This window comes from Lagopus leucura, unplaced genomic scaffold (assembly GCF_019238085.1).
Source record: "Lagopus leucura isolate 7727_CA_CO unplaced genomic scaffold, USGS_WTPT01 Super-Scaffold_100039, whole genome shotgun sequence".
Taxonomy (NCBI): Eukaryota; Metazoa; Chordata; class Aves; order Galliformes; family Phasianidae; genus Lagopus; species Lagopus leucura.
The window spans coordinates 1,523,045-1,547,844 of NW_024962288.1; the positions used below are offsets into that span (position 1 = coordinate 1,523,045).

General features: G+C 55.9%; 1 protein-coding gene across 1 annotated transcript in view; it reads right to left on the minus strand.

Annotated features, from left to right (window-relative positions):
* Positions 1–22,409, minus strand: part of PLCG1 (phospholipase C gamma 1) — a 29,984-nt gene extending 7,575 nt beyond the window's left edge. The window contains exons 1-18 of the mRNA XM_042883665.1: positions 22,229–22,409; positions 10,332–10,484; positions 9,296–9,389; positions 8,995–9,042; positions 7,008–7,092; positions 6,580–6,663; positions 6,363–6,385; positions 5,662–5,734; positions 4,887–4,988; positions 4,209–4,327; positions 3,768–3,853; positions 3,546–3,666; positions 3,004–3,172; positions 2,229–2,351; positions 1,242–1,343; positions 865–1,052; positions 511–711; positions 219–338 (exon numbers count right to left, since the gene is read on the minus strand). Coding sequence (XP_042739599.1) covers positions 219–338; positions 511–711; positions 865–1,052; positions 1,242–1,343; positions 2,229–2,351; positions 3,004–3,172; positions 3,546–3,666; positions 3,768–3,853; positions 4,209–4,327; positions 4,887–4,988; positions 5,662–5,734; positions 6,363–6,385; positions 6,580–6,663; positions 7,008–7,092; positions 8,995–9,042; positions 9,296–9,389; positions 10,332–10,484; positions 22,229–22,343 — 2,006 coding nt within the window. The 5' untranslated portion in view covers positions 22,344–22,409. The remainder of the gene's footprint in view (positions 1–218; positions 339–510; positions 712–864; positions 1,053–1,241; positions 1,344–2,228; positions 2,352–3,003; positions 3,173–3,545; positions 3,667–3,767; positions 3,854–4,208; positions 4,328–4,886; positions 4,989–5,661; positions 5,735–6,362; positions 6,386–6,579; positions 6,664–7,007; positions 7,093–8,994; positions 9,043–9,295; positions 9,390–10,331; positions 10,485–22,228) is intronic.
* Positions 22,410–24,800: the final 2,391 nt, after the last annotated feature.

Genomic DNA, 24,800 nt, shown 5'->3' on the forward strand with positions numbered 1-24,800 from the left:
TTTTCCTTGCAGAAACAGGGATATTGGTCAGGGAGAGAGGTAGAAGATGGCACAGCCGAAGAGCAGCAGGGTCCTGGAAAGGCCACACGAGGATAAACGCTCCAGCAGCAATGTGCCAGAACCCCCCGTCACAGCACCTCTCGGTCCCATTGCTCTGCTCCTTCTTCCCCAGCATCCCTTCCCCCATGCCTGTCCCACTGTGCTCCCTTGGGACGCACCTGAAGGAGATGGCGTAGGAGCTGGGTTCGCTCCTCTTGCGCACCAGGAAGGCTCCATCCCGTGGCACCCGCATCAGCATGTGCTCAGCTTGGGCACGAGTGAGGTTGGCGTGGTACCACCTTTTGGGAGACATACAGATGGATATGATTCTCCACGCAGCCACTGCAGCTCACACCTGACCCAATGGGGAACCCATGGGGACCACCACCCCCCAGAAGGGACTGCAGAAAGCTGGGAGGGCTTCCTTTGGTGTACCACTGCCACGACACAACTCATCACGGCCACACTCACTCTTTGCTCTCATGGGCGTTGGTCTGAGGCACCGGCTCTGTCAGCCTCATCTCGAACTCATTGCACCTCAGCGGCACCTCCTGGTAGTGGGTGATGAGGTCGTAGAGGCTGTCAAACACCAGGTTGTCTGTCAGGAAGAACTTGGGGCTGCCGGCGTCCTGCCGTGAGTGGATGCGGCAGTGCTGCACCTTCCCATTGCGCCTGTGGGATGCGACAAAGGGGGGCTGTCCGTGGGGAGATGGCACCTCCCAGACACAGCGCAGGGAGATGCAGCGCTCTGCCCCACTGCAGACTCACTGCACAATGCTGCAGAGATGCGGTGCTGCGAGGAGCAGCGGCAGGCAGGGCCCTCACCAGAAGGACAGGGTGTAGTCCCCAACAAAGGTCTCGCTCTCCCTGACGAGGAAGGAGCCATCGGGGGCCCCCGTCTCGATGCAGTACTCTGTCAGCAGCCGCTCAGCGATGTGCCGCCCATCGCGCCCTGCTCCCAGCTTGCCGTGGAACCACTTCTCTGTGGAATGCAGCTCAGTGCTGTTGCTCACCTAGGAGGGGACAGGCACGGGTTGGGGTCACTGTGGGAGGTACCAAGGATGCTCAGGGGGTTTCACCAGGACATTTTGAAACTCCTCCTACAGCATCTCCCACCGAAGCTGGTGACAGAGGTGCTCAGCCCTTGGGCGGTGAGGTGGAGTCTTGAGGGAACTGTTCATCACTCACAAGGCAGCCCTCACCTCCTTCTGTTCCTCCTCATCCTCATTTCCCTGGTCGCTGGTTGTCTCCCCCGAGTAATAGATCTTGCTGCTGGTCAGGACAAAGTAATGCGGGTTCCACTCCTACAAGGAAACACATGCCAGGTGAGGACCCCCTGAGGCAGCACCCATCACTGGGACCTTCTCTCTCCAAAAACCACAAGCAGTGAAGGATGATCTGTTTGTGCAGGAGGCAACAACAGCACTGATTTCAGTGGGAGCTTCCGTGGCACCTCCGTGATCTGAAGCACCCATTCATCTGTGGCACAAACAAACCTGCACACGATAGATCTGACACACAAACTGGCTGCACATCACGCTGAAAGACACCCCAGTACAAATTAAGAGATGACTGAATGAAGAGCAAAGCAATGCAAAAAAGGAAATGATTGGCATGGATTTGGCAGAGGGATTATCAGAGATGAGCTATCAGAGATACAGCCACGTGGCCACTGCACTTTGCAATCTTCCAAATTCCTGGTCCTTCTGTATGGACTTTTGATGAGATCCTCATCAAAGCAAAGCAGCTGAAGGAGCAGACTATGGATAAGGAAGGGCACATGCTGGGTGCGCTGCAAAGCTGGGTGCATTGCAAAGCAACACGAGACCATGCTGAGCTGCAGTAAGAGGTCACACATTGACAGGAGGCAGCCAGGCCTGGAAACTGAGACTGGCCTCAGAACTTACTGCAGGAGCAGCTAGCAGTTACTGCAGGAGCAGCTAAGAGTTACAGAGCAGCACAGTGGCTGCAGCGCAGCAGCTCCCTCTAGCTCAGCTTTCTGCTGCTAGCAAGGCCCAGCAGGAGATGCCTGGGGCAGAGCATAGGAGACAGCCAGCACAAAGAGCCCCCGGTGCTCAGCTGCCCCAGCAGCAGGACGGCCATGGGCCCCTTGCAGTGTTTGCACAGCATGGAGGCATTTGCAGAGTCAGGGTTAATGCACGGGACAAGGTGGTGGCGGCAGCACCTACGTGATTGATGGGGTCTTCCAGGTAGAGGATCCCGTTTTTGATGGAGTTGCTGATGTCGTTCTCTGAATACATAACAGAAGTGGGCAGCTCCTCGTACGCACTGCCCTCTGCCAGTTTCTTGTGCTGTGGGACAAGAGAGGGGGTCAGGCTTCCTGAGAAGAGCAGGCACCCAACAACAGCACGGGTTTCATGCTAAACAGCCTTAAACCTCCAGGTCTGCTGCAGAGAGTTCTTCTCACCTGCAGGGACCAAGGCACAACCCAGGCCACTGAGATGATCATCAGATGGCACTGAAGTCCCACCACCCTTCCTGCCCAGAGGAGATTTCTGCAGCAGAAATACCAGCATCCTCCCAAGAAAGGCAGCATCCAGCCACTAAGCAAATTGCCCGGCAGCTTCTCTGAAACAAGAGAAGCTCTCCCTTTGCCTCCAGCAGCAGATCTGCTCCTCCATCCCTCACACCATCAGCCAAACAGAAAGCATTCTCTTCTGGCTGGGATGGGGCCATGGTAACCCACACTGAGGTAATTCAGAAGTGGAGTTAAGCAGTCAGCGTGAGGAGAATGGGGCTACTGATGAGACCTGGAGCCAAACTGCCCCAAAACTGTGAGGAATTCCTATTTGCATTCACATCCAAACCTTTTTCTCAAGGTAAAATTAATCACAGACATCAACACAAGAACTCCTTCCAAAAGCAGGCAGTTCCCCATGCTCCCTAATCTCAACGTGTTCCCATTCTCTCCATTTAGCAGTCCTGCTAGAGAAGGGAGCTCACCTTGATGAGAATCTTCCTCTTGAGTTGGTTTGGGGAGGGAAGTCCGTCAGCAGAAATATCTACGGGTTTGGTCAAGAGCATGTCCCCAAAGACCTTCTTGAAATTCTGAGCCATGTTCCTCTGCTGAGCAATGCTGCAGTGATCCTCAATGGACAAAATGACGGGGAAACTGCAGAGAGGAAAGAGCCATCAGAACCAGAGTGGTGTTTGGAAGGGGAACTCCATTCAAAACCTGGCTTCTCAGAGCAGTCTGCCCCACACCCATCTGTGCTGCAGCTGTGTAGTCTCAAGCCTTCAGTGGAACCATTCTACAAGCAGTGTCCTCACCACTGCTGGCAGCAAGCAGACAGACACGAACCAGCCCACTGCTGAGATCTGCTCAGGGCCTCTCTTCCTACCACACTTTTCTGAATGAAATCTCCCCTTGGCTGGAACCACACCAGCATGTTTCTTTCCCTGTTGTGCCAGGGTAAAGGTGGGCATCACCTTGTGGCACCCCACTTGCTGCCTCTCCTGGAAGCCCAGGTGCCCGCTGTACTCACTCAGAGGTGACAAAGGCATGCTCCTTGATGGTGACCAAGACGTCAGAGAACTTGATCTTGGTGGTTAAGGTGTGCCCGTGGTAGATGACTGGCATACCATCGGGACCATCCCAGCAATCCACTGAAAGAGACCCAAATGGGAAGATGAGTCCATCTTCCACCCAAAGATGGAACAACGTCACAAGAATGCTGACAAAGCTGCTGGCTCTGCTGCGTACTCACGTTCGATACAGCGGCACCCCATGCGCAGGCAGCGGGCGTACGCCTCCAGCGAGGACTCACTCGAGAACTGATCCCCCGTCAGGTACCTCGAGGTGAGAGAACGTGTCAGCCAGAGCAGCAGGACGGGGATGTGTGCTGAGACACGGCAGCCCCGTCCCCACTGCAAGGGCTGCAGGCACAGCTCGAGCTGGCTCTTGAGACGAGCCCTGAAGAGTCCTTGCACTTCAGCTAACATACTGCCTCGGATGGACGGAGCACAGACAAAGGATGTGAGCTGCTCCAACCAGCAGAGAAGCAAACGGACCACAGAAGCAAATCACCCTGCCTGGCTTTTAGAGTATCTCTTCTTACAGGCCCTGCAGCACCGTGTCTGTCAGCTCCTGGGTCAGGAAATCCCTCAGCACAGGGTGCAGGGAGCCATTCCCACCCCGGGGTCCTTACGTGTTGTGTGAGGAGGAGATCCAGTAATGGGACAAGGGGTTGTTCATGTTCTCGGGACACACCATGTCCAGCTGTGAGTTCCAGATGCTGTTCTCTTTGGAAAACAGGAAGGTGAGAAACTGCTCAGGAAGAAACAGAAGTGTGTTACTGGTGGGGAGGGTCTGGGTCCCGTGGTTCAGTGTCACACATGCCCCAAGCATGTGAATGAACTCAACCTAAGCTGATTCAGACTGACTCCTGCAGCGGGAGCGCCAGCTGGCCCCACCACCATTAGGAGACAAGGACCTGACCAAACCCTGCCAAGGGCAGCCCAGAGGGTGCACAGCTCCCTGCCCACCATGCTCAAGCAGCCACAACGTTGGGCATTGGCACCTATCCCTACGCCCTGCCACGTAAACACATATAAACCCTACAGCTGACCCAGCTGCAGATAAATAATCAGCTCTGCCTTTCATTTTACACATGGATCGGGGGACTCTTGGGTGGGACTTGGGCCAGAGTGCCAGTGACATGGAGATGGTATTATTGCTTCCAGCATAGCTGGTCACTGGTTTCCTTGCTTTGAAAAGACAGATATGTGCTGCCAAGGGACACTCACCCCCTTTTACTTCTTAGTCCCACCTCCTACCAGGGATGTCCCACCCCACTGTAGGCATGTTGGTGTTGGAAGTGCCTCACCTCATCCAGGGAGAAATAAGGCTCGTCAATCTCTCTCAAAGGGTCTCTCAGAAAGTTGAACATGAACTCCTGTACCTGAAGGCTGTCTGCAGCCCAGAGCTCCTGCAAACCACCAAAGAGGAATAAACAAGAGAGCATTTTGGGAAGTGTTATTCAAAACTGCAGGCAGCTCATCCAGCTAGAAGCTTTAACCACCCCTGCCTGGGAATTCAGCTATTAGCAATACCAGACTGACAGCAGCAATCCCAACCATTTTTAAGCGGTCCTCATTTTCTCAACATTGTGCATTTTCTCTGAGAGCTCCTCTGCACAGATCTGCCTTCCCAGCTCCCCCTGCAGCAGAAGCCAGTGCGGCTTCCTTTTGTCTCCCCCTCCCTGGCTGTCTTTCATGAGGTCATCCAAATGGCTGCTGCTTAATTTTCTGCTCCCTGCAGCTGCGGATGGGGAGGATGGTGCAAAGCAGGAGGCCCTGTGCTCTCACACGGAGCGTGGCATTGCAAGAGCCTACAGAAAGGGTCTGCACACTCTGCAAACACACTGAGCGCATCCAAGCATGGGTCAGAATGTGCACGCTGTGCTGCTGCTTGCCAGAGGAAGACGGCTTTTAACAGCACAGGCAGCAAGCAGATCGATCAGCTGCTGCTCAGGGGGAACCATCGGCCTTCTGTACCATCAGCCAAGAGCACAGGGGGTGGGTGAAGCTCCAGCCCTGGGAGAAGCACAGCCCCACAGCCCCCTGTCCATCGCCCAGCCCCACAGCCTGTGCTGAGCTCACCCTCTGGTACTCGAGCAGGAACTTCTGGAACTCCATCAGTGACACCCTGAAGTGCTCAGACCTTTCTCCACCCCTGAGAGCACAGGGAGAGAAACTTCAGTCACTGCTCCACCTTCTGTTGCCAGCAAAAGGCCACCTATGAGCCATATGGCAGCAGGGCAGGACAGACAGAGCAAGCAGCAAGGGATGGGAGAGGGTGTAGGATGGAGGGGGGGGACCATTTGCAGCTGGCTCTCTCAGCAGACATCTGGGAGTACTGAGCTGTAACGGCCAACAAGGGCCATGTTGGGACTAAGATAAGAAGGCAGAAATGGAGCTGGCAGTGCTGACTGCCCTGGGCAAAGGGACATACCTGGTCAGCTCTTTTTTTCTGTGATTGTGGGAAATAAAAGAGAGAGAACCATGGGATGTTACCTGGGCAAGTCAACAAATCTTTAGCTTCCATGTCTACATCAAAGATTTTTTTTTAAATCACAACAGCTGATCTGAGCTAGGTCTCACTGGAATGTCTGGGAGGAAGAGCCCTGCTGACCCAGGCTGAGTGCCTACAGCAAAGGTGCACGGAGCACAAAAACACGAGCAGTGCCACAACAAGAAGCACACAGTGTGCCACATCCCAGCCAAGCTGCTGCAGGCATCCAAGCACAGCACGGAGAGAAAAAGCAGAGCCCCTTCCCCTGCCAACAGAAAGAGGCACTCACCTATCTAGGAATGGGACATCCATCTGCAAAAGAAGCAGCATGAGCTTAGGGTTGCACTCAGGTGAAAGCAATAACTGATTTACTCCCTGCCCCAGAGGTAGGAAATGGGAACCACTAGCTGAGGGAGGCAAGGTTAAAAAGGCAATTAAGAGGGGATGCCCAGTAACAAATATGGTCTCTGCTTTCTCTTTTCTGCCTTGGAGAACTGAGCTCTTACCGTTTTCTGGGCACTGAACATCAGGCTGCGGTAGAGCTGTGCAAACTGCCCGTATGTGATATCCCCATTCCTCTGCTCCATGTCCTACAGCCAAAAAGAAAAAAACAGCGCCGGAGGTGTTGCAGGGGCCATAAGTGAGGGGTTTGCATCCCTGTGGCCAGGGGTTGTCACCTGCCCACAGGATTTGGAGAAGCGACAAAACTTGGCCAGATTTCATCTCCTGGATGTCTCCACTGTGGCCAACGGGACCACACAGCACCCAGGCTTCTAAGCCCCCACTATGTGCTTCCACAAGCTCGTCCACATAAAAGCAGGGATCCCACCAAGCAGGGGTGGGAGCCTCAGCACCACCAGATTTCACCCCAAGAAAGGACACACTCTGCTGAGGGTTCCTAGTGAGGAGGGAGAGCAGCGGGGCCAGAGCTCACCGTCAGGCGCTCCCGCAGGAACCTCATGTTGGGCACGCGGTAGTTGACCTGGGACAGCATGTTCTTCAGGTCCTTGGCAGAGATCCTGGTGTGGGACAGAGGGGAAACACATTCAGGAGCTGTGAGAGCGAGGGGTCTCACCCTGGGACTGGGCGGTGCACACACTCAGAGGCACCAGCTGTTAAAGCGTTGGATGAGCTCTGATAAATAGTTCGGTGCTATTTGGAGACTGGAAAGCAGAATAAATAAATAAATAAACCAAACCAACTTCTCGTAGGGAAGTTTTTTGAGGCCTCACCACAGCTAAGCCAGAGGACGGATCCAGCCCTCTCAAAGGCCATGACAACATTCCCCACTCCTGGCGCTGTGACTCTGCAGCTTTCCTGGCCAGAGGTGAAACCGCCTCCTCTGGAGCTAGGAAAAAACCCAGCATCCTGTTATCCTCCTCTTTCTACCTAACTTCCCTTGAAAAAACAAACAGCCATCAGCCAGCGCCAACCCACAGCGTCTGTGCTGCCAGGGGACGGGTCACGATGGGCTCTGCTGGGTGAGCACAGCACTTCCAGCCCTGCAAACCCCTGTGGGTTCCAGCAACGGGCAGTGGGTCCTCAGCCTCCCCACATCTGCCTGGTGTGCAGAGCACAGCTCCTTGATTCATATTCAAAGCTAGCTCCTGGGCCCAGAAGCAAAAGTCAACAGCCCAGTGACAACACAGAGACTTCAGCCAAGAGCTTGTATGGGACCTTAACTGCTGGCTTTATGGGGAACACATGGGTGCCTGTAAAACAGGGAAGCCAGAACCTTTCTGCATTTCCCCTCCACGCTGCAGCATTTCTATCGTGCTTCCTGCTCAGCCTGGACTGGAATGCTTTCTGCTTTGCATGTAACTCACTTCCCCAACTGACAGGTAAAGAATATTTGGCATTTTCTTAGCTTAATTATAACACAGAGGTGGTATGACAAAAAAGGAGAGATGCAGGAGCACAGCTTTCACCCCACTGACCACACCTCAGGGAGAGCAAGCAGCACATTTATCCCCTCTGTCCTGGGGCTATTTCAGCAGCGTTACCGTGTGACTGGATGAGAAAAAGGTGCAATTTTTTCCATTTCTCCTGTATTCATGCTCCAAACTCCCACACAGCTGCTCCCACATGCCTTCTCCATCACTGAGTTAAAGGAGTTTTCAAACAAAGGGCTCAGTGATGCACGTGGCTGGAGGACGGCTTCCCTCCAGGGCTCTGCCCGAGGGAGCAGTGCTGCACTCCTGCCACCTTCCCCATGTCCCATCACTGCATGCAAACCCCAGCCTTGACTTGAAAGCTGTGTGGCATATGCAGAGCAGCTGCAGCAGATTAAAGGTGATTTACCCCTCCTCTGCAACATCCCAAAGCTTCACGCTGCTCCATGACACAAAGCCTTGCAAAGCAATGCCAGGACGAGCCAGGCCAGTTGCCGGTCTCAAATTCCTGCTCATGGCAGTGGACATCACCCCCTGGTTGCCCCAAGCCCAGCTCTCAGCCACTGATCCCTCTGCAAGGAGCAGGAGGAAGACTGCCTCCAGCACGTTGCCCTTCACTGACACAGAAATCAGATCCTAATTTTGGGCAGGTCAGCTCTTTGTAACAGCTATACAGAACAGAAGGGGCTCAAATCTGGAAAGATTCAGGTGGTATTCCACCCTTTGAGTACCCCCGGGCTGCCCTCAGCAGGGGGAGGTGGGAGAAGGAGGGTGCCCAAGGACCTGGGGGAACCAACAGCTGAAAATGTCCTCTGCTTTGGGATTTCAGTCATGCAAAGCACTGATGGTTCTTCGCAGTCTGCCTCTCTGGAGATGCTGGTTGGAGTGATGGGGTCTCAAAGGTCTTCCTGGCTGTGAGTGACTGGGAAATAGGGCTCTGATCAACACTGGGATTCAGGCACTGAGGACTTAAGCCTTGCTCCTGGGAACACGTGTGTCTGTGCAGCTGGCTCTTGCTCCCCTTGTTACCTGTCCTCCCGGTTGCGGTCCAGTGTGTAGAACTGCTTCCGGAGCCACCTGGAAGGAAAGGAATGCAGATGGTATCTGGCCATGGATGCTGTGACATGGCAGTCAATGGGAGATGCTCACACAGACAGGACATGGGGTCACCATGGCTCAGAGGGAGAGGAGATGTCAGCCCACCCCAGCACTGAGGACACTCCCGACTACGTGCTGCTGTACAGCCCAGCACAGTGCTTTGGGGGCTGGCAGCACAACAGGTAATGGAGAGGGAAAATTACACAAGCACAGGACAGGGTTGAGCTCCCACCTTTCGATCTGTAGAGGAGTGGCAGCCCTCAGAGTATCTGCCACCAGCCAGTTCAGTCCCTTGATCCACATGTTGACCTCATCCTCAGAAGTGGCTGCAGAAAGAAGAGAAGAAATGAGAGAAAAGGACACAGAAGCCCGTCACCAACCTCTGAGGCTGTCCCCAGTGTCTTGAATCCCTTCCTTCTTCATTCACCCCATTCAGACAACTCCCTCCCATGCAGATGCTCTGTTAGGCTGCTCTCCCTGCTCACCCCCAGGACACATGTGGCTGTCTGGTCCCCATGCCCCACAGCCTTCCATGCTATCCCTAAGAGCTGTGCCACCTCTGTCCCCAAAGAGCATTGCCCAGTCCTGGGTGACAGGGGCAGCAATTCCCTCTGAATAAAGAAGGTTGTCTCTGTCCCAGTGAGCTGCAGCCCCATCCAGAAGGCAGATCTGACAAACATTCAGGTGTCAGCACAACTTGCCTACATGGGTCTAAATGAGACAAGACTGGGTACTGCTAGGATAACAAGGCATCACCCATCAGCCGAACTGCAGCACATGACTGTGAGCCCATCCTCCACCCAAACAAGATGAATCTCAACAGCAGAAAGCACTGCGTTAGCGAGGCACAAGGCTGAGAGCCCCGAGTGCAGCTTAAGCCAACGGACAGGATGTTCAGGAAAGCTGAGAGCAACGCACAGAGTCACCCTGTGCCACCAGCCGGCACTGTTCTCCTGCTCTGAGCTGCAGAGCAGGAACCAGTGAGCTCTGAGCACTGGTGTGTGGCTGACAGCACTCAGCTGATGCGTGATGTGTCCAGCTGAGATAAAGCACTACATCCAGTGCTTTGAAATAAGGGGTCTTGTTACCCAACTTCTGGCTTTACCAGATCGGTTACTGACTTAAGCAGTGCCTGTGCGCTGTCACTTGCTTCCAAAGCCATGCCCTCTGCATGGCAAAAAGAGCATCTGCCCAGGATGTGTCCCAGAGTCCCTCAAAAGGATGTCTGAGAAATGTGGGGACTGTTTGGCCTGCCCCCTGCCCTTTACCTTGCAAGCTGAGGGTCTTCAGCCTGAACTCTGTGCCATAGAGGACCACGAAGCAATGGGACTGGTCTGGTCGGAAGCACGGATCCTCCTGGTACCGGTCAAAATCACGTGAATTCTTTCCAGGACGAATCTCTTTGATTTCACGAATATCCACTGAGAGACAACGTGGGGAAAAAACAAAAGGGATTTCAGCAAAGAGTTTGAAATTCCTGAGAAGATGAGGGTCTGTGGTTCCTTAGGGGAGAAAGAAGGGCACTGCAGTGCTCACACGGCCAGCGCAGCATGGGGAAACTGAAGCATGGCAGGATGCAGTGTGCCAGGATGCTAGCATGGGAGAGAAGAGGGAGCTGTAGAGATGCTGGAGAGGGTGGCCTCAGCCTTCTCCCCAGAGGAAATTCTGGGAAAGGACACTCATTACCATCAGACAAAGAGAACACAACAGCAGCAACAACAGCAAAAAAAACCCCAAAAACAAAACCAACAAACCCAAACCCAAGAATCTTTGCTTCCTGGAAAAACAGTTTCTGAAACACTCGGGGGAATCAAATAACAACATTTCTGAGTCACGTTTTCAAAGCAGACGATGCTTCTGAGCAATGTGGGATGGTGATTACTGCAAACCTGGAGTGTAATTCATCCCAATTAAACTCCACTTACCACTGTCACTGTGCACTGATCTGCTTCTCGCTTCCGTTTGATGCAGTTTGAGAGCAGACAGAAGTGTGAGCTAACCACCAGTCTGTAGAGGCTGACAGCACTGGGTTGGGTCGTGAGATGCTCACTCCCAGCAAACCCAAAAGGAGGCTGGGATACAGCCTGGCACTTGTTAAAAACCTTGCATAGGGAGCCTGGGATGGCCACAGCTTACTCGTAACTTACTCTGGTACAGCCAAACCCTGCCTGGTGCTGCAGTAACCCAAAGCTCAGCAGCCTAGGCCACGTGCGGATCCAGCTCCCCAGGTGCACGAACAGCTGGACAAGCTCCCTACAGCCAGCAGATGCCTTTGGAAGGCATCACCTACCCTTTGGAAACTGGCTGACAGGACGTTCATGGTGTCCCATTGTCATCTGTCTGTGTGTCACATCCTTAGTGACATGGCATGTCATCTTACCACTAAAATAAAAACGCATCACAGCTGCGGTCTTTGCATCCGGGACGCGCACAGCAAAGACAATTCCTGTCCCAGGACCTGACAAAAGCAGTGGGAAAGAACAGATTTCATGGCAGTTTACCAGGCAATAAGTACTTTGCTGCAAAGCACACCCGCGGGATAGAGGAGGCTGAGATATCCTTGCAAACTGCATCCCCAAAATGCATGCTAGGGAGAGCCCCTGGAGCAAAGGAACGCGGTGCAGGGAGCTGCTGGGCTTACGGCTGCTGCTCTGAGCACCCTGCACACCGAGCCGGTAAGAAGCTGTGGCCCACGCCTGCCTGCAGCTGCTTGCTCATCTCTCATCCTCCCAAACATACCCATGTGCACTGGGTGCACGACGGTTTGGTTTCTGCAGCCCGCACCTCACCACGCGGCAGCCCTCAGCCTCCTGCAACCCCCCCCCAGCCTCCTCGCACTGTGGAAGGAAATGAGCTCTCAGCAGGAAGCTCAGTGAGTACAGATGCCATCGTCCCAGCCGTGCAGCACTGCAATATTGCATCCCTACAGCATCCCATGTCCCCATTGGGCAGCAAAGCCCAAGAAGCAGCACAGGACCTGCATGCAGCCTGCGGGGGAGCAGAGGAAGGGCAGCCCCAGCGCCAGACCCCACTTTTCTCTTGCACCAAAAAGGAGTGTTGTAAGGATAAGGACGCCCTGAAACAGAGCTGCAAAATCTCCATCTCTGGAGGGTTTTTGGAAAGATGTTAGATTGATTGTAAAATAATAATTAAAAAAAAAAAAAAAAAAAAAGGATTTGGGCCAGGTTACTTTCTGGGATGAATTTCTCAGGGACAACCTCCAGGAAAACACCCATCCATCCACACCACAAGCACTGCACAGTGCAGAGTGTCCCCATGGGGACCACAGGGCACTGACATCCACGTGTTCATCGTCACTGCAGCTTGACCTCACCTAGCATGGACTGACCCTGCCCTAAGTAGGTGGAGAGGACTGCCATCTTCTTATCCCAGTAAAAAAAACAGTGAGAAATGTCTTCTTTGCACCACAGATTCCCCCAGCCACAACCTGCGTGACAACTTCTAGTCTTCCCATAGCTCCCAGGGAAGGCCTGGCCACCAGGGAAAGCACACCAGGTGAGGAAGATGGAAAAAAAGCCCCAACTCATAGAGGCATACAGGTAGAAATGAGAGAAATCTGTTACGTAGCACCACAGGGAATAACACCAGTACCTCCCTCTCACTATTTCAATAGGAGGCCACTGAATGCACTGCTGGGGCCAGCGCTGTTCATCTTTGGAAGATGGGTCCAGCGAGTGCTGAGTGCTCTGCTGGAGCAGGGCCAGGGCCTCCTGCACCAAGCACTGCAGCCATGCGCTGCGCTGCAGCACCGCCTGCACCACGCACTGCTCCTGGCAGCACTGTGCTGCGCTGCACCCACCGAGGTGCCAGCTGTACAGTGAGGATCTGAGCTTGGACATGGCTGCTGCACCCACGGGGCACACGAGAAGTGGAGACCAACACTTTATATCCTATCTGAAAGAAGGCACTAACCTTGACACAACAGAAACCTATTTCAGTGGGAAGAGCCTTCTCTCATCAGGATAGCTTTTCACAATGACAATAGCTCAGCCTCTCAGCCCTACGCACTTTTCTCAATAGATGAGACTAAATGGGATAGTGCAATGGTAATTAACTGTCTGTGCACAGAGATGCAGTGCTGGGTTTCTGCTCCTTCTCCCTGGCCACACACACAGCCATCAGCACTCAGGTTTCTGGAGGAAGGTGATCCCACAGCATCAGCAAATGGCTGATCTGGCTAGAGCAGCAATGAACCCGCTGAGGCCTCTCATCCAACCCAATGGCTTGAGCATCCTTAGAGGCCAACCAAAACACCCGCACAGCACAGCTCTGCACCCCAGCACATTCCTTGTCCTTCTACGAACTGGAAACAGATGAGCTACCGTGTTATTAAGGCACCCAAACCCCTGCAAAAAGCTCGCTCCCTGTCATGGCTGCACTGGGGAAACACAGCAGTCCTGGTACTCGGCAGCACACTCATCCCACTGCTCTCATTGCTGTGATGTGCAGGAACCTCTCCTGCCTCACGAAAGGACACAGATTAAGCTGTTTTTCCCTCCAGCCTTGGCTCAGTAGTGCCATGTCTAGCTCTGGCAAGCTGCTTCATCTCACCCACTCCCACAGCAAACTGCAACCTTTACTCTCAGCTGCTGCATTTTGCTATGAACTGACATCTGTGTTAGCTGTACAGCAGAGGCAGCTGCATCCACAGTGAGCAGGGATGGTGCTCAAAACAACTCAATGGGCTGGAGGCAGCAGGGAGCTCCTAGTTAGCCAGGATGGATGGAAGCGGCCTGATCCCAGCTGACCACCAGCAGTGGGATGGGGCAGAGCGCTCTGCTCTGGGGGAGCCCCAGTGCCCCCACATGCACAACCACAGGAGCAGCTGCTCCGTGGGCACAGAGCTTCCTGCCTCGCCTCGAGCTGCTCTGCACCCCTGCATCACGTGCCCTGTGGCTTCTGAGCTCTGACTCCTCCCTGTGTCCCCAGAAATTCTCAGAGTGGGCAGAGCATGCTGCAGGAGATGGGCAGGAGATGAGGTGATTCACAGCTCCTCATCCTTGCAGTCTGAAGCAGAGAGGTGAAGGCTCTGCCCAAACACTGCCCTGCTCTCATAGGGCAGCACAGACCCCCAGGCGGCTCCTGCCTTGCTGCTCCACCAGCCCTGGCCTCGTGTAAGTGACCTTCAAGATCTCATGAGCATCCTCCCAGTACCAGGAACAGAGCTAGCTGGGGGCTGATGGCTGCCTATCCTGCATCATCAGCATATTTCTCCTGATTACTCTCAAATGCAAGAAAACACATGTTAAAAAAAACCAGAACTGGTCCCCCAAGCGAGCAAAGCAGGATGCTGCTATCTCAACATCTCTGCCCACAGCCCAGCAAGCAGCAGGCACGTGAAGGCTGGCAGTTTCCACCGCACAGTCTCAGCTACCAAGGCCAAAACTTCACATTTGGGCGCTGCTTCCCCCCAGCACTGCCACCCTTAAAGCAATGCGTCCCCACTGCAGACCAAACACGGCCCTGGGCCGCCTTTCAGTCACCAGCCCAGCCTGTTTGAGAAGCAAAAGCTTCCACTGACTCAAATGGAAAGAGGAAGGTCCGCAGCAGTGCTGCTGGATGGATGGCGGGCTCCAAGGTGACCTCCTGCACAGCATGGAGGATCCGTTCCCTCAGCCCTGCCTTGGCTAGAAGCGTCACCGCCTCAAGGGAACACAATAAAAGGGTGGGAGGATGGGGAGCTCCTGCAGCCCGCCTCCCTCCTTTCCTCCAGAGAGGACGTGCAGTGGTAACCAGATCTGAAAGGTACTGCAGAGGACACGGACGGATCGATGGAGGCATCTGACACAGCGAGAAGCAGAGGGGAGCTGCCAGGCCAGGTTTCTACAAATGAACGCAGCAGGCAGCAGCTCTCTCCTTGTGCCTCGAGAGATGTGGAGACACACAGCTGCCCTCCCACCCACAGCCCTTAGGACCTCTGAGAAGGCATGGGACCAAGAGCAGGGACAAGGGCAGGCACCACACCGCCCTAGGAGAGGGGTCAGCCAGCAGCACAGCAGACAGCATGCCATCCATGGGAAGCCATGGTGGACGTGGGCCTGGGGAGTTCCACAGGGACTTTTGTATTCCTGACTTGAGCCCAGGGAGCCATGCCTACCGTGAAGCTGTGCTTGGGATGAGGATATAAGGAGGGCACAGAGGTGAGGAGTGAAAACCAAAGGCCAGAAAAGATCTGTCACGCTCGCAGCAAATGCCAGCGGTGCTCAGATGCTGTGACTCAGTTTTCACCCATCCCACCCGTCGACACAGTTGAGTTTCCGTGACAGTAATTTACCAGCAAAGATGACTGCTACGCAGCACTGACAGAGAGCACCAAGGAGATGCCTTATTTCTGTCTTTATGAGCACCTGAGTTCTTCATTGCCAGGGTAGAAATTGGGAAGAAGAGTGCAGAGATCCCATCTGCTGCACAGCCACCCACCACAGCAGCGTGCAGCAGAGGAGCTCCAAGCACTGAGCAGACAGCAGCTAAGCCCAAGCGGTGCTGTGCCCTGCAGTTCAGGTGGAAGATGCAGGAGCTCTTGGCGATGGCCTTCACGTCATTGCAGCCAGACTCCACCACTGCTTGGCTTCACATCATCCTAACCGCCTCACCTGGGATTTATTTGGTCTCCAGCACTGGAGATGAGCTGGTCCAAGGCTCATACCAAAGCTGGCGTGCCAAGGCTCTTGCTCTTGTCTTGGTGCTTTCCCCAGCCGCGCTCCAGCAAGCAAGCGAGGCCTCTCCAACAAACCGCCACAAGGCATTAAAATGACTGATGAGACACTGAAGAGGAATGAAAAAAAGAGGAAAAACCACTTTCTGATGCTTCCCTGAGAGCCAAGCTGCATCTCAGCCAGAACAAGTGGACGAAGAAAGCCTGCAGGATGGCAGCTGGCCACAACGAGAGAGCAGATGCCCCCCGCTCAGCTATCTGCTGCTGATCTGATACGGGCTGGGCTATCAACAGCTCGTGCTGAGAAAGATCACGTTGTCAGTCGATGACTGAGTGCTGGGCAAACAAACATGGCCACCCCACCCCTCTGCCAGCTGGAAGGCAGATTTATGGGCTGCAGATGTACAGGGTGGGTGCTGAGGGGGTTAAAGTCCCCTGGGACAGCCTGCACTCCCACGGTCCCACATCTCCACCCAGTCCATCCCAGGAGCTGATGGACGGCCGGGTGGCTCTGGGCAGCAGCTGGGGCTGGGAGAGCAATAAAGTCAGGAGCGTGGTCCCCAAAGCTGGAAAGCAGAGGGGAAAAAAATGGCAAGTGAAGCAACCCAGGGAAGCATCCAAATAACCTGCACCATCTTCACAATTCTCTGCCAATACAGCAAGAGTGTGACCCTGTAGATGGGTCGGGAGGAGGAGGGACAACAGGCACAGCCGGGAGAGATGGCTTTTAATCAGCACGTTACCCGGCTCTTCTTGGAGCAAGTAAACAGGAAAAAGCCTCTCGAGCAGCTGCTCTACCCAGCGTCCCTGCAGGGAGCAGCCTGCCTTGATGTCTCTCCAGCATGCGTGCACTTGAAGTCTTCTCAGGGACAGGGAACGCAGGAAAACCACTCACCATGACACGGAGAGCCGACCTGCCGGCATCACTCCATCCAAAACCAAACCGGCCACTGCTGCCATGGGCCGGGAGAGCCCCACACAGAGATGCAGGTCCATATCTGACAGATGTGTCCTCACCCTGGGCAGGGTCAGCAGGCAGGGCCCACAGATGCAGTGCTGGAAGACGAGTGACTGTGGTTTCAAGCCCCATCTGATGTGACTATAGTGCTGATAGATGCTTGCATGAGATACAGAAGAGAAAAGGGAAATCCACTGCACGTTCCTTAGGCTTCACTCAGCCACCTCTCCAGGTAGCTGGAGCAGCACCTCGGATGGAGCCTTCCAACAGCCTGCCCCTATCCCAGGGTGGGACAGCAGGGTGACCTCGGGGAGGATTGAGGACCCACAGCACAGACAGTGAGAGGGCACTGCCATGCTGCAGCAGGGCACACGGCCACTAGGCAAGGCTGACAGCAGGAGACAGCAAAGCGATGCCGCAGGGAGCACAGCAGCCTGCAATGATCATGTGCGACCATCTCATACGTCCAGACAGAAAGAGTCACGTTCCAAGAAAAGGAAAATAAATGCTTTTGTAATGGTTTGGGGAGGCCCTCAGCCTCCACTGCTCCTCAAGGCTGCATGCAGTCAGCTCAGCACATCCCACGTGTGGGAGCTCACTGCTGGATTGCGACCTTTGTCTGGGTAATCTTTAGAAAAACAGTGTGGGTTGGTTTGCCTGCAGAATGCCAGGCACGCCACCGGGCACCGCATTAGCAACAAGAGAAGGGATTATTGACTGAAATCTCAGAACCACAAGTTTTGTAAATAGAAGGTACAAGCTGCAGGGGGAAGCAGGAGAAAGGTCCATTTGTGAGTCTGGGCGGTTTTATGTGGCTTTCCAGCCAGCTGAACCCAGAATCCACAGCGTCAAATGGAGCTGAACAGCCACCCGACCACACACTCAGCATGAAAAAGCAATGTAAGAATCCTGGTTTTGGTGAGCCTTTGCAGAGCGCGGGCTGCCAGCTTCTGCTGGCTCCTGCACACTCACAGTGCCAGCCTCCATCGTCCTTTTTGCTTTTTAGGGACAGCAATGACTTTTTCCCCACAGCCTTGTGTTCACACTGCAAGCTGACCTGCACTCACCCCTGCCCCTTGCCATGCAAAAAGAAATGAAAATTTCCAATTCAAACCAGCATCAAAAAGCTCAAAAAAGAAGAGTGCTGTTTGCACGATGCACAGCGCTCTGCACAACACAAAAAACCTCCGAGCCCAAAGGCTGGAGGAAAGTCTGCTCCCCTTCTGACAGCTGTGGGAAGGGAACCGCCTGCACTGCCCAACCCAGCACCTCAGCGGTACGGATGTGAAGCGGTGAACAGCTGTGAACCCAGCAGTGCTCTGTCCCCACACAGAGCACATGTGAGATATTCAGGCGATCTCACATGTGATACTGGGATGAGAGACCCAGCAGCAGACACAGAGAGAGCCAGCAGCCTCCCATCAAACTTGCTCAGAGCTCCCAGGACTCTGAGCCCGCAGGCAGTGAGCAATTCTCCTCGTATCGCCTCAGCTCTCTGTTAAACACACAAACCTTCCTCTGGCTCACGCAGCTTTTACCCTGTGCTGGGCAGGTGCCCTTACCTCTCTCTGTCACAGTATCCCCACACTGTCAGCTCTCCAAATTCAACAGGCCAAGGGGAAGAGGTATGAGTGGATGGGGTGTAACTTTCTGAAAGCATTCTGAGCACCTGCCAAGAACATTCTCCCTGCCATGCCATGCTGCGCACCAGGTCTCACTGCCTGTAGTAGCCCAGGAGCAGATACATGGCACACACAGTCCCTGCCTGGGCTCCCAGGGAAGCTGGCAGATTTGCCCAGGGATGCCCTGGACCACATGCCCTCCTCTCCCACTCCTGTTCAGCCCTTTTCAGCAGGGAGATGCTTATGGCTGCACTCGAGGAAGCAAAGTCTGTCCCATGGACGATCCTGACGGGCCACTCTGCATCCTCATCACGGCACGGCAGCGTCACTTGGGTCCCCTCCCGGGGGACAAGAGCTCCCTGGAGGAGCAGATCTCAGCCCAAGAGCAGCGCCTGCGTTCCCAGGACCGCCGAACCCCACAGGAGGCTGCGCCCTTTCCTGCAGCACGTTGGCCACACGCAGACCTGAGCACCGACTCCTGCAGAGCACACAGCAGAGCCTTTTGGCCTCCATCTGCAATCTGCCAGATAGGCAGCAGGCTGCCCGCCCGCTCTCCAGGGGCCGTGGGACGCCGATGGCCATCGCTGGTGGCCGCAGGTGGCGCCCTGATAAGATAACGGGGCTGAGCGGGCGCTGTGCTGGCACTGATAGCAGTGACCACCTCATGATGCGGTGCAAAGGGCAGCAGAGGTCAGCAGCTGGGGGGGGCTGCTCTGCTGCTGGGGGGCACGCGTCCCCAGACCTGATGTCCCCAGGAGCCTTCCCGTGCAGCAGGCTGGGAGGGAGGCACACAGCATCGCTGCTGGCCCCGAGACACAGCAGGGCTGCCCTGCGGGGTCGCTTTGCGTTCCTGTTTTACAGTTCTGCCTTCTTCCTGCATTGCCACAACGGCTTCTCTCCACCTCCACAGGACTGAGCTCATTTCACAGAGCGCCAGAACGCATCCAAGAGCTTTGTCGAGGTGTTTACCCCCTTCCTCCCCCTCTCTCTCCTATAAAACAAACATCTGCTCCAAATTTGCAGCTCGTGCTCTGAGCAAACTCTCTGAGTTTTCAGATGCGGTTCAAGAAAAACAGATCAATTAGGAGCCGGCCCGCAACCCCCCCAGGATGCAGAGTTATGAAGGCAGGACCTTCTTACATTAAAAAAGAATTACATAACACAGGAAGTAAAAAAAAAAAGTGCATAAAAGACAAAGGACTCCGGGGATCGGCTCTGTTGTGCTGTGGGTGATTAACAAAAAGAACAGAAAATTATTAGAGCTCTTCCCACCGTTACAGCCCGGCCCTCGGCGGAGTTATTAGCAAGAAAGCTATGCGCTGATAATGAGAGCTGGCTGAAAACACCCAGCGTAAAGACAAATATTAATGGACAAATGGCTTTTTCGTGTGTGCACAGATTGCTCTTTTTGCACACGATGTTGGTTTTGGAAAAGCACTTTCCAGGCGAGATGCTCCCCCCGCCCAAGCCAATCCCTCCTTCTGCCCCAGCAGCCTAACGAGGAGCAGAGATGGGCCCGTGCAGACAGAGGAGGTTCTTCATCCCGGCCCAGCTGGCAGTGCCCGCTGCTGAGTCAGAGCTGCTGGGAGGGCAGTGAGTGCTGCCCATCACACAAGGTCACTCTTTATGTGACACGCACAAAGCTCCACACAGGGGTCACCCAGCCAGGTCCCCCCTCCTCCTGGTACCAAGGTATTGCATCCCCACACCCCAACCAGGGTCATGCTAGCAGTGACTTGCCTGCACCTCTGTGCGCGCATCCAGCCCCAGAGAGCTCCAGTGCTGATGCTGCTCATCCCACCATGAGCACATCTCTTCAGCCCAACCTCACTGCTGCTGAGTGCACGGTGTCCTGAGAGAAGGAAACTCTCCCTGACAGGGATGTGACTCAAATCTGAGACCCCTGGGTTACCTGTAGTTGCTTCCTCACTCTGAAACGGGCTAAAGGGTCATTAAGATTTGGAAAGACCACTAAGATCCCCAACCCATCACACCACACCCACTGACCACATCCCTCAGAGCCACATCCCAACAGTTCCTGAACACCTCCAGGGACGCTGAGCCCAGCACGCCATGGGCAGCTGTGCCACTGCATCAACTCTCTTTCTGAGAAGAAGCTTTTCCTAATACGCAACCAACCAGAAACCAGCATGATTCCTACCCAGACAACTCATGCACAGGACCACCCAAAGCTCCCTCCAGCTCTCCATCCCCCAGCAAACACCCATTCCCAATCCATGATGGCAGCACTTGGTGATGCACAGGCATTGGGGTAGAGGCGCTGCTCCACGCAGGGCACAGCACACCTGCCAGCTGCCTGCTTCCTGCCTCACACACATTGCAAGTCACATCCAATCCAGTGCTGCCACATAGAGCATCCCCCAGCCTCCTGCTCACATCCCAGCACAGCTTGGCCTCGGGGAAAACGACACAAACCAATACTTCCACCTTGTACTGCCCAGGACATCTCACAAAGGAGCAGGGCAGGAGGACAGCTTCTGCCTGGGAGCTGAGGGACACCATGGGGGGCACCGAGGGCTGCAGCCTGGGGGTGGGCCATGCTGTGCTACTGAGCACAGGACTGCTGGTGCCAGCAGCAGATGGGGATGGATGGATGGATGGATGGATGGATGCATGGGATGGAACCTCTAGTTGGAGTTCATCAATCCCCATTTTTCTCTTGCTAAAAAACTATGGATTTTTAAAATTATTGTTTGATCATCTCTGTCCCTGGGATGCACTCTGTACTTTTTCCGTCCCGCTCCTGGCTGTTGGCACAGCAGCAGAACCCCACAACCACATCACCAGCACAGCTGAGGATGGATCCCTTGGAAGGCACAGTCCCAGCCCTACAGAGACTCATGGGAGTCTGCCCATGGGGAGAAGGGAGCCTGAAAGCCCCGTGGGGAGCTCAACACCTCCAAAGGGCCGCAGAGCCCTTCCAGAGCTGCATGGAGATGCTGCGGGGCACAGTCTCAAACAAAGCCCCCAGCTGGGACAGTTGCATTCCGGGGTCCCACCAGAGGAGCACAGCAACCACCACACCTCCATCCTTCATCTGAGGACCCAGCAGGGCTCTGAGCTCCTGCTCTCCCCACTGTGGGCCTGCAGCACTTGCAGAGCAGTTCGGCCTTGCCACGGCTCTGCTGTATCACGCCATCCACGTATCGGATGGTCAGCGGGGAGACACAGCATTGGCGATGCGAACTCAAGAGCCCAGAGCCCAGGAAAGCAGCACCAGACTCGGAAGTTTCCCAGCGCAGGGCCTCCCCCCCTCCCCTTCCCACCTCTCCCTGTGGTCTCCAGCAGCTCTGACAAATCTCTGCCCCCGCAGGGCACCGTGTGAGGGAAAGAGCCGCCACCAACCGTGTCCCACCGCAACCCTGCCGGGGTCCGCAGCGAACCCGGCGGTACCGAACCTGCCGACGCCCCATCCTCGGCTAAGCGGGAGGCGGGAGCCGCGCTGCCGCGTTTCGCCCCGCTTTGCGCTCCTTCCATCCCATCTGTTGCGCTCAGTCGCGGCCCCCGCAGCTCTCGTACAGCTTTCGGGGCCGAACACCGCACGGGGCCGGGACGGATCTACACGGCACGGAGGAGCTCGGGCTGCCCCGGGGGGGGCACCGAAACCGGACCCCGGCACGGGGGGCCCGGCCGGGGGGGGCCCCCGGGGCTACCAGGGGGCTTGGGGGGGGGGGCGGGGGGAGATTGGGTTCCTTTTGTCTTTTTTTTTTTTGGGTGTGTGAGTGGGTGAGTGGAGGCGGGAGGGTGCGGAGAGACTCCCACCGCCCCCATCCCGCAGGAAGCAGGAACACCTCGTCCTGCTTTTCCTGCCCGGTGCCGCGTTCCCGGGGCGAGGAGGTGGTGGTTGGTGGTGGTTGTGGGGTGGGGGTGGGCTCGGCTCACACTCACCGGCTCCCTCGGTCTTCTCGGAGCCACGGCTCCAGGTGACCTGCCGCGTTTCCAGCTTCACCTGGAAAGTTTTCCTCTCGGGCCGCTGCGACTTTTTGGAGTAGAAGAGGGTCATGACGGTGCCCACCTCCAGGCTGCGGCAGAGATGCGCCGCCTCCGCCTCGCTGGGCGCCCCCGGCCCCGCCGCCATCAGCGCCCGCCGCCCGCACCGCGCTGCGCCGCGAACAAAGGGGAGCGGAGCGCCCGCAGCGCCACCGCCGCCGCGCCCCGACCCGCCCGCCCCGCGGCCGGGAGCTGCGGGAGGAGAAGGAGGAGGAGCGAAGGGGCGGAGCGCGGCCGAAGGACGGCGCCTCCACGCGTGGGGCCCGCGCGGTGCGGGGGGAGCGGGCAGGAGGCGGGGAGCCGCCGTCCCCGGGGCGCGCGCGGAGCCGGGGCCGAGGTGCGGCTCCGCGCTTCAGGCGGACCCACGCGTGGATGGAAGCGCCTCGGGGTGCCCGTGGAGAAGCAGATGATGGTGGTGGCGGCACCAGAACCCTCCGGGCCCCCCAGCCCGGCCCCCCAGCTGCGCTCAACTGGCCGCCAGATGTGTGCTGCCAAACAGCTGCCCCGGGATGAGGGGGACGCGCGGTGTGGGGGCCCGGCGTGGCAGAGGGGGCAGCGGAGGGGCTTATGGGTCGCCATGTCCCCTGGTGTACGGAGCAGAGCGTGGGGGTGGGGGGCTGCCGGGTGCTCCCAAAACCAGCAGCAGGGCAAGCGGGGGGCAGTGATTTGCTGAAGGCCCCCATATAGCACGTACAGTTCTGTGGTTGTTTGTAGATACCTATTTGCTGCACACATCATTTGAGGCCAGGCTGGATGTGGCTCTGGGCAGCCTGGTCTGGTGGTTGGCGACCCTGCACAGAGCAGCAGGGTTGAAACGAGATGATCATTGTGGTCCTTTTCAACCCAGGACATTCTATGATTCTGTGATCTGTGCGGTCTGCAGGACCGCAGCGTGTGTCTGAGTGCTGCCTGGCACAGGGGTGACCCCACTGTGCAGAGGGCACCACTTGCTGAGCTGGCACCAGCTCACCATTCTGGATGACCATCTCAGACATATGGTCTGATTGTTGGGTGCTCCTGTGAGGAGCCAGGAGTTGAACTCAATGATCCTTTTGGATCCCTTCCAATTTGGGATATAGGATTCTACGATTCAACAGATCCCACTGCTGCTGCTTCTGCCCTCATGCTCCACCAGGCTCCAAAGGGACAAATACACGCGTGCAGAGCAGCCCTCCAAGTTTCACAGTTCAGCATCTCACCCATTTTTGGGACAGGAAAAGATGAACAGAGTGAGATACAAACCTGGCCTACATGGACAGGGCAGTGCCGGCAGGCAGCCACGTGAGCTTCATGCCAGGTCCCATAAGGAAGCTGCTCCCCATTCGTCCCTGTTGAGGACCAGCAGGAAGCAGCCTGCTCCCAGGGCTCCTCAAATAGCAAAGTGCTGTGGGCATATCATTGTTCTGAGGGCCAAACCTAGGCAGTAATATGGCTGTGGGAAAAACAGAGGCAGTGATTACTGTGCTCCCAGACCCGTCTGGCTGTGCTGTCAGAGCACATTGCCCAGCACCAAGGCCCTGCAGGTGCCACTGGAGAACCTCAGCAGAAGCCCTTTTGTTTGCTGCCTGCCACTATCCAACAGCTGTGCAGGGATCTGCCCCAAGCACAGCCTTTTCTCCTTGGGCTCTTCCAAAGAAATCCATGCTCCCTGAGCAGTGGGGTGAGCTCTTCTAGCAGGCACAGTGCAGAGATGGTCTCCAGGGCTGGGGAAGCAAAACCCTGCAGCCACCCCCGTGTGCCTGAGCTCAGCATCCTTCCTACATGAGAGCCCAGAAACTGCTGTGTGCCATGGCAGGGATCAGCACTGAGAACAGCCCCACGGTCTCCAGTGAACAGCAGCATTAGGGCTGTTGTAGCCCAGGATGGAAGCCATGGGAATACGGAGCTTCTCCTGCTGGGCTCTCCAAAACAGCTCCCTGCAGGAACGCAGGCTGCTTTTGCCTCCCAGCTCACCTGTTTTCAATTTGCAGCCTGTGAGGCCGCAGGGGGGATGGGGCTGCAGCCAGCAGGGTTTGCAGCCTTCCTTGGGCTGCCCGCAGCACAGCTGGGCTGCCAGAGCAGATGCAGTGCCAAGCCAACTCACCCTTTCTGGTCCCATTAGTGCTCGCTGCCTCAGTTTTCCCCAGAGGAGAGGTGTGTGCTCAGCCCCCGTTGCGCTCTGCTCGCCCCAGCACAGCGCTCAGCAGTGTGGGATGGGAAGTTCTTTGGGGCAGGCTGCAGAAATAGAGATTTTTCACGTGCTGCATTGTTCCATGAACCCACCTACAGCTCAACTCGGGCCTGCTGGGTGCACCCCAGCCCCCGCCATCCCTCAGCACCTCGTGTGGCTGTTTGGATGAGGGAAGCTCCTCGTCTCGCTATGGGGGCAGAGCCCCTCTCCCAGGACGCTCCAGCACAGCATCCTGACCTTGGTGCAGGGCTGGGGCCCTTGGTGAAAGAACACACCGACGCCAACACTCAGTTAAGTCGT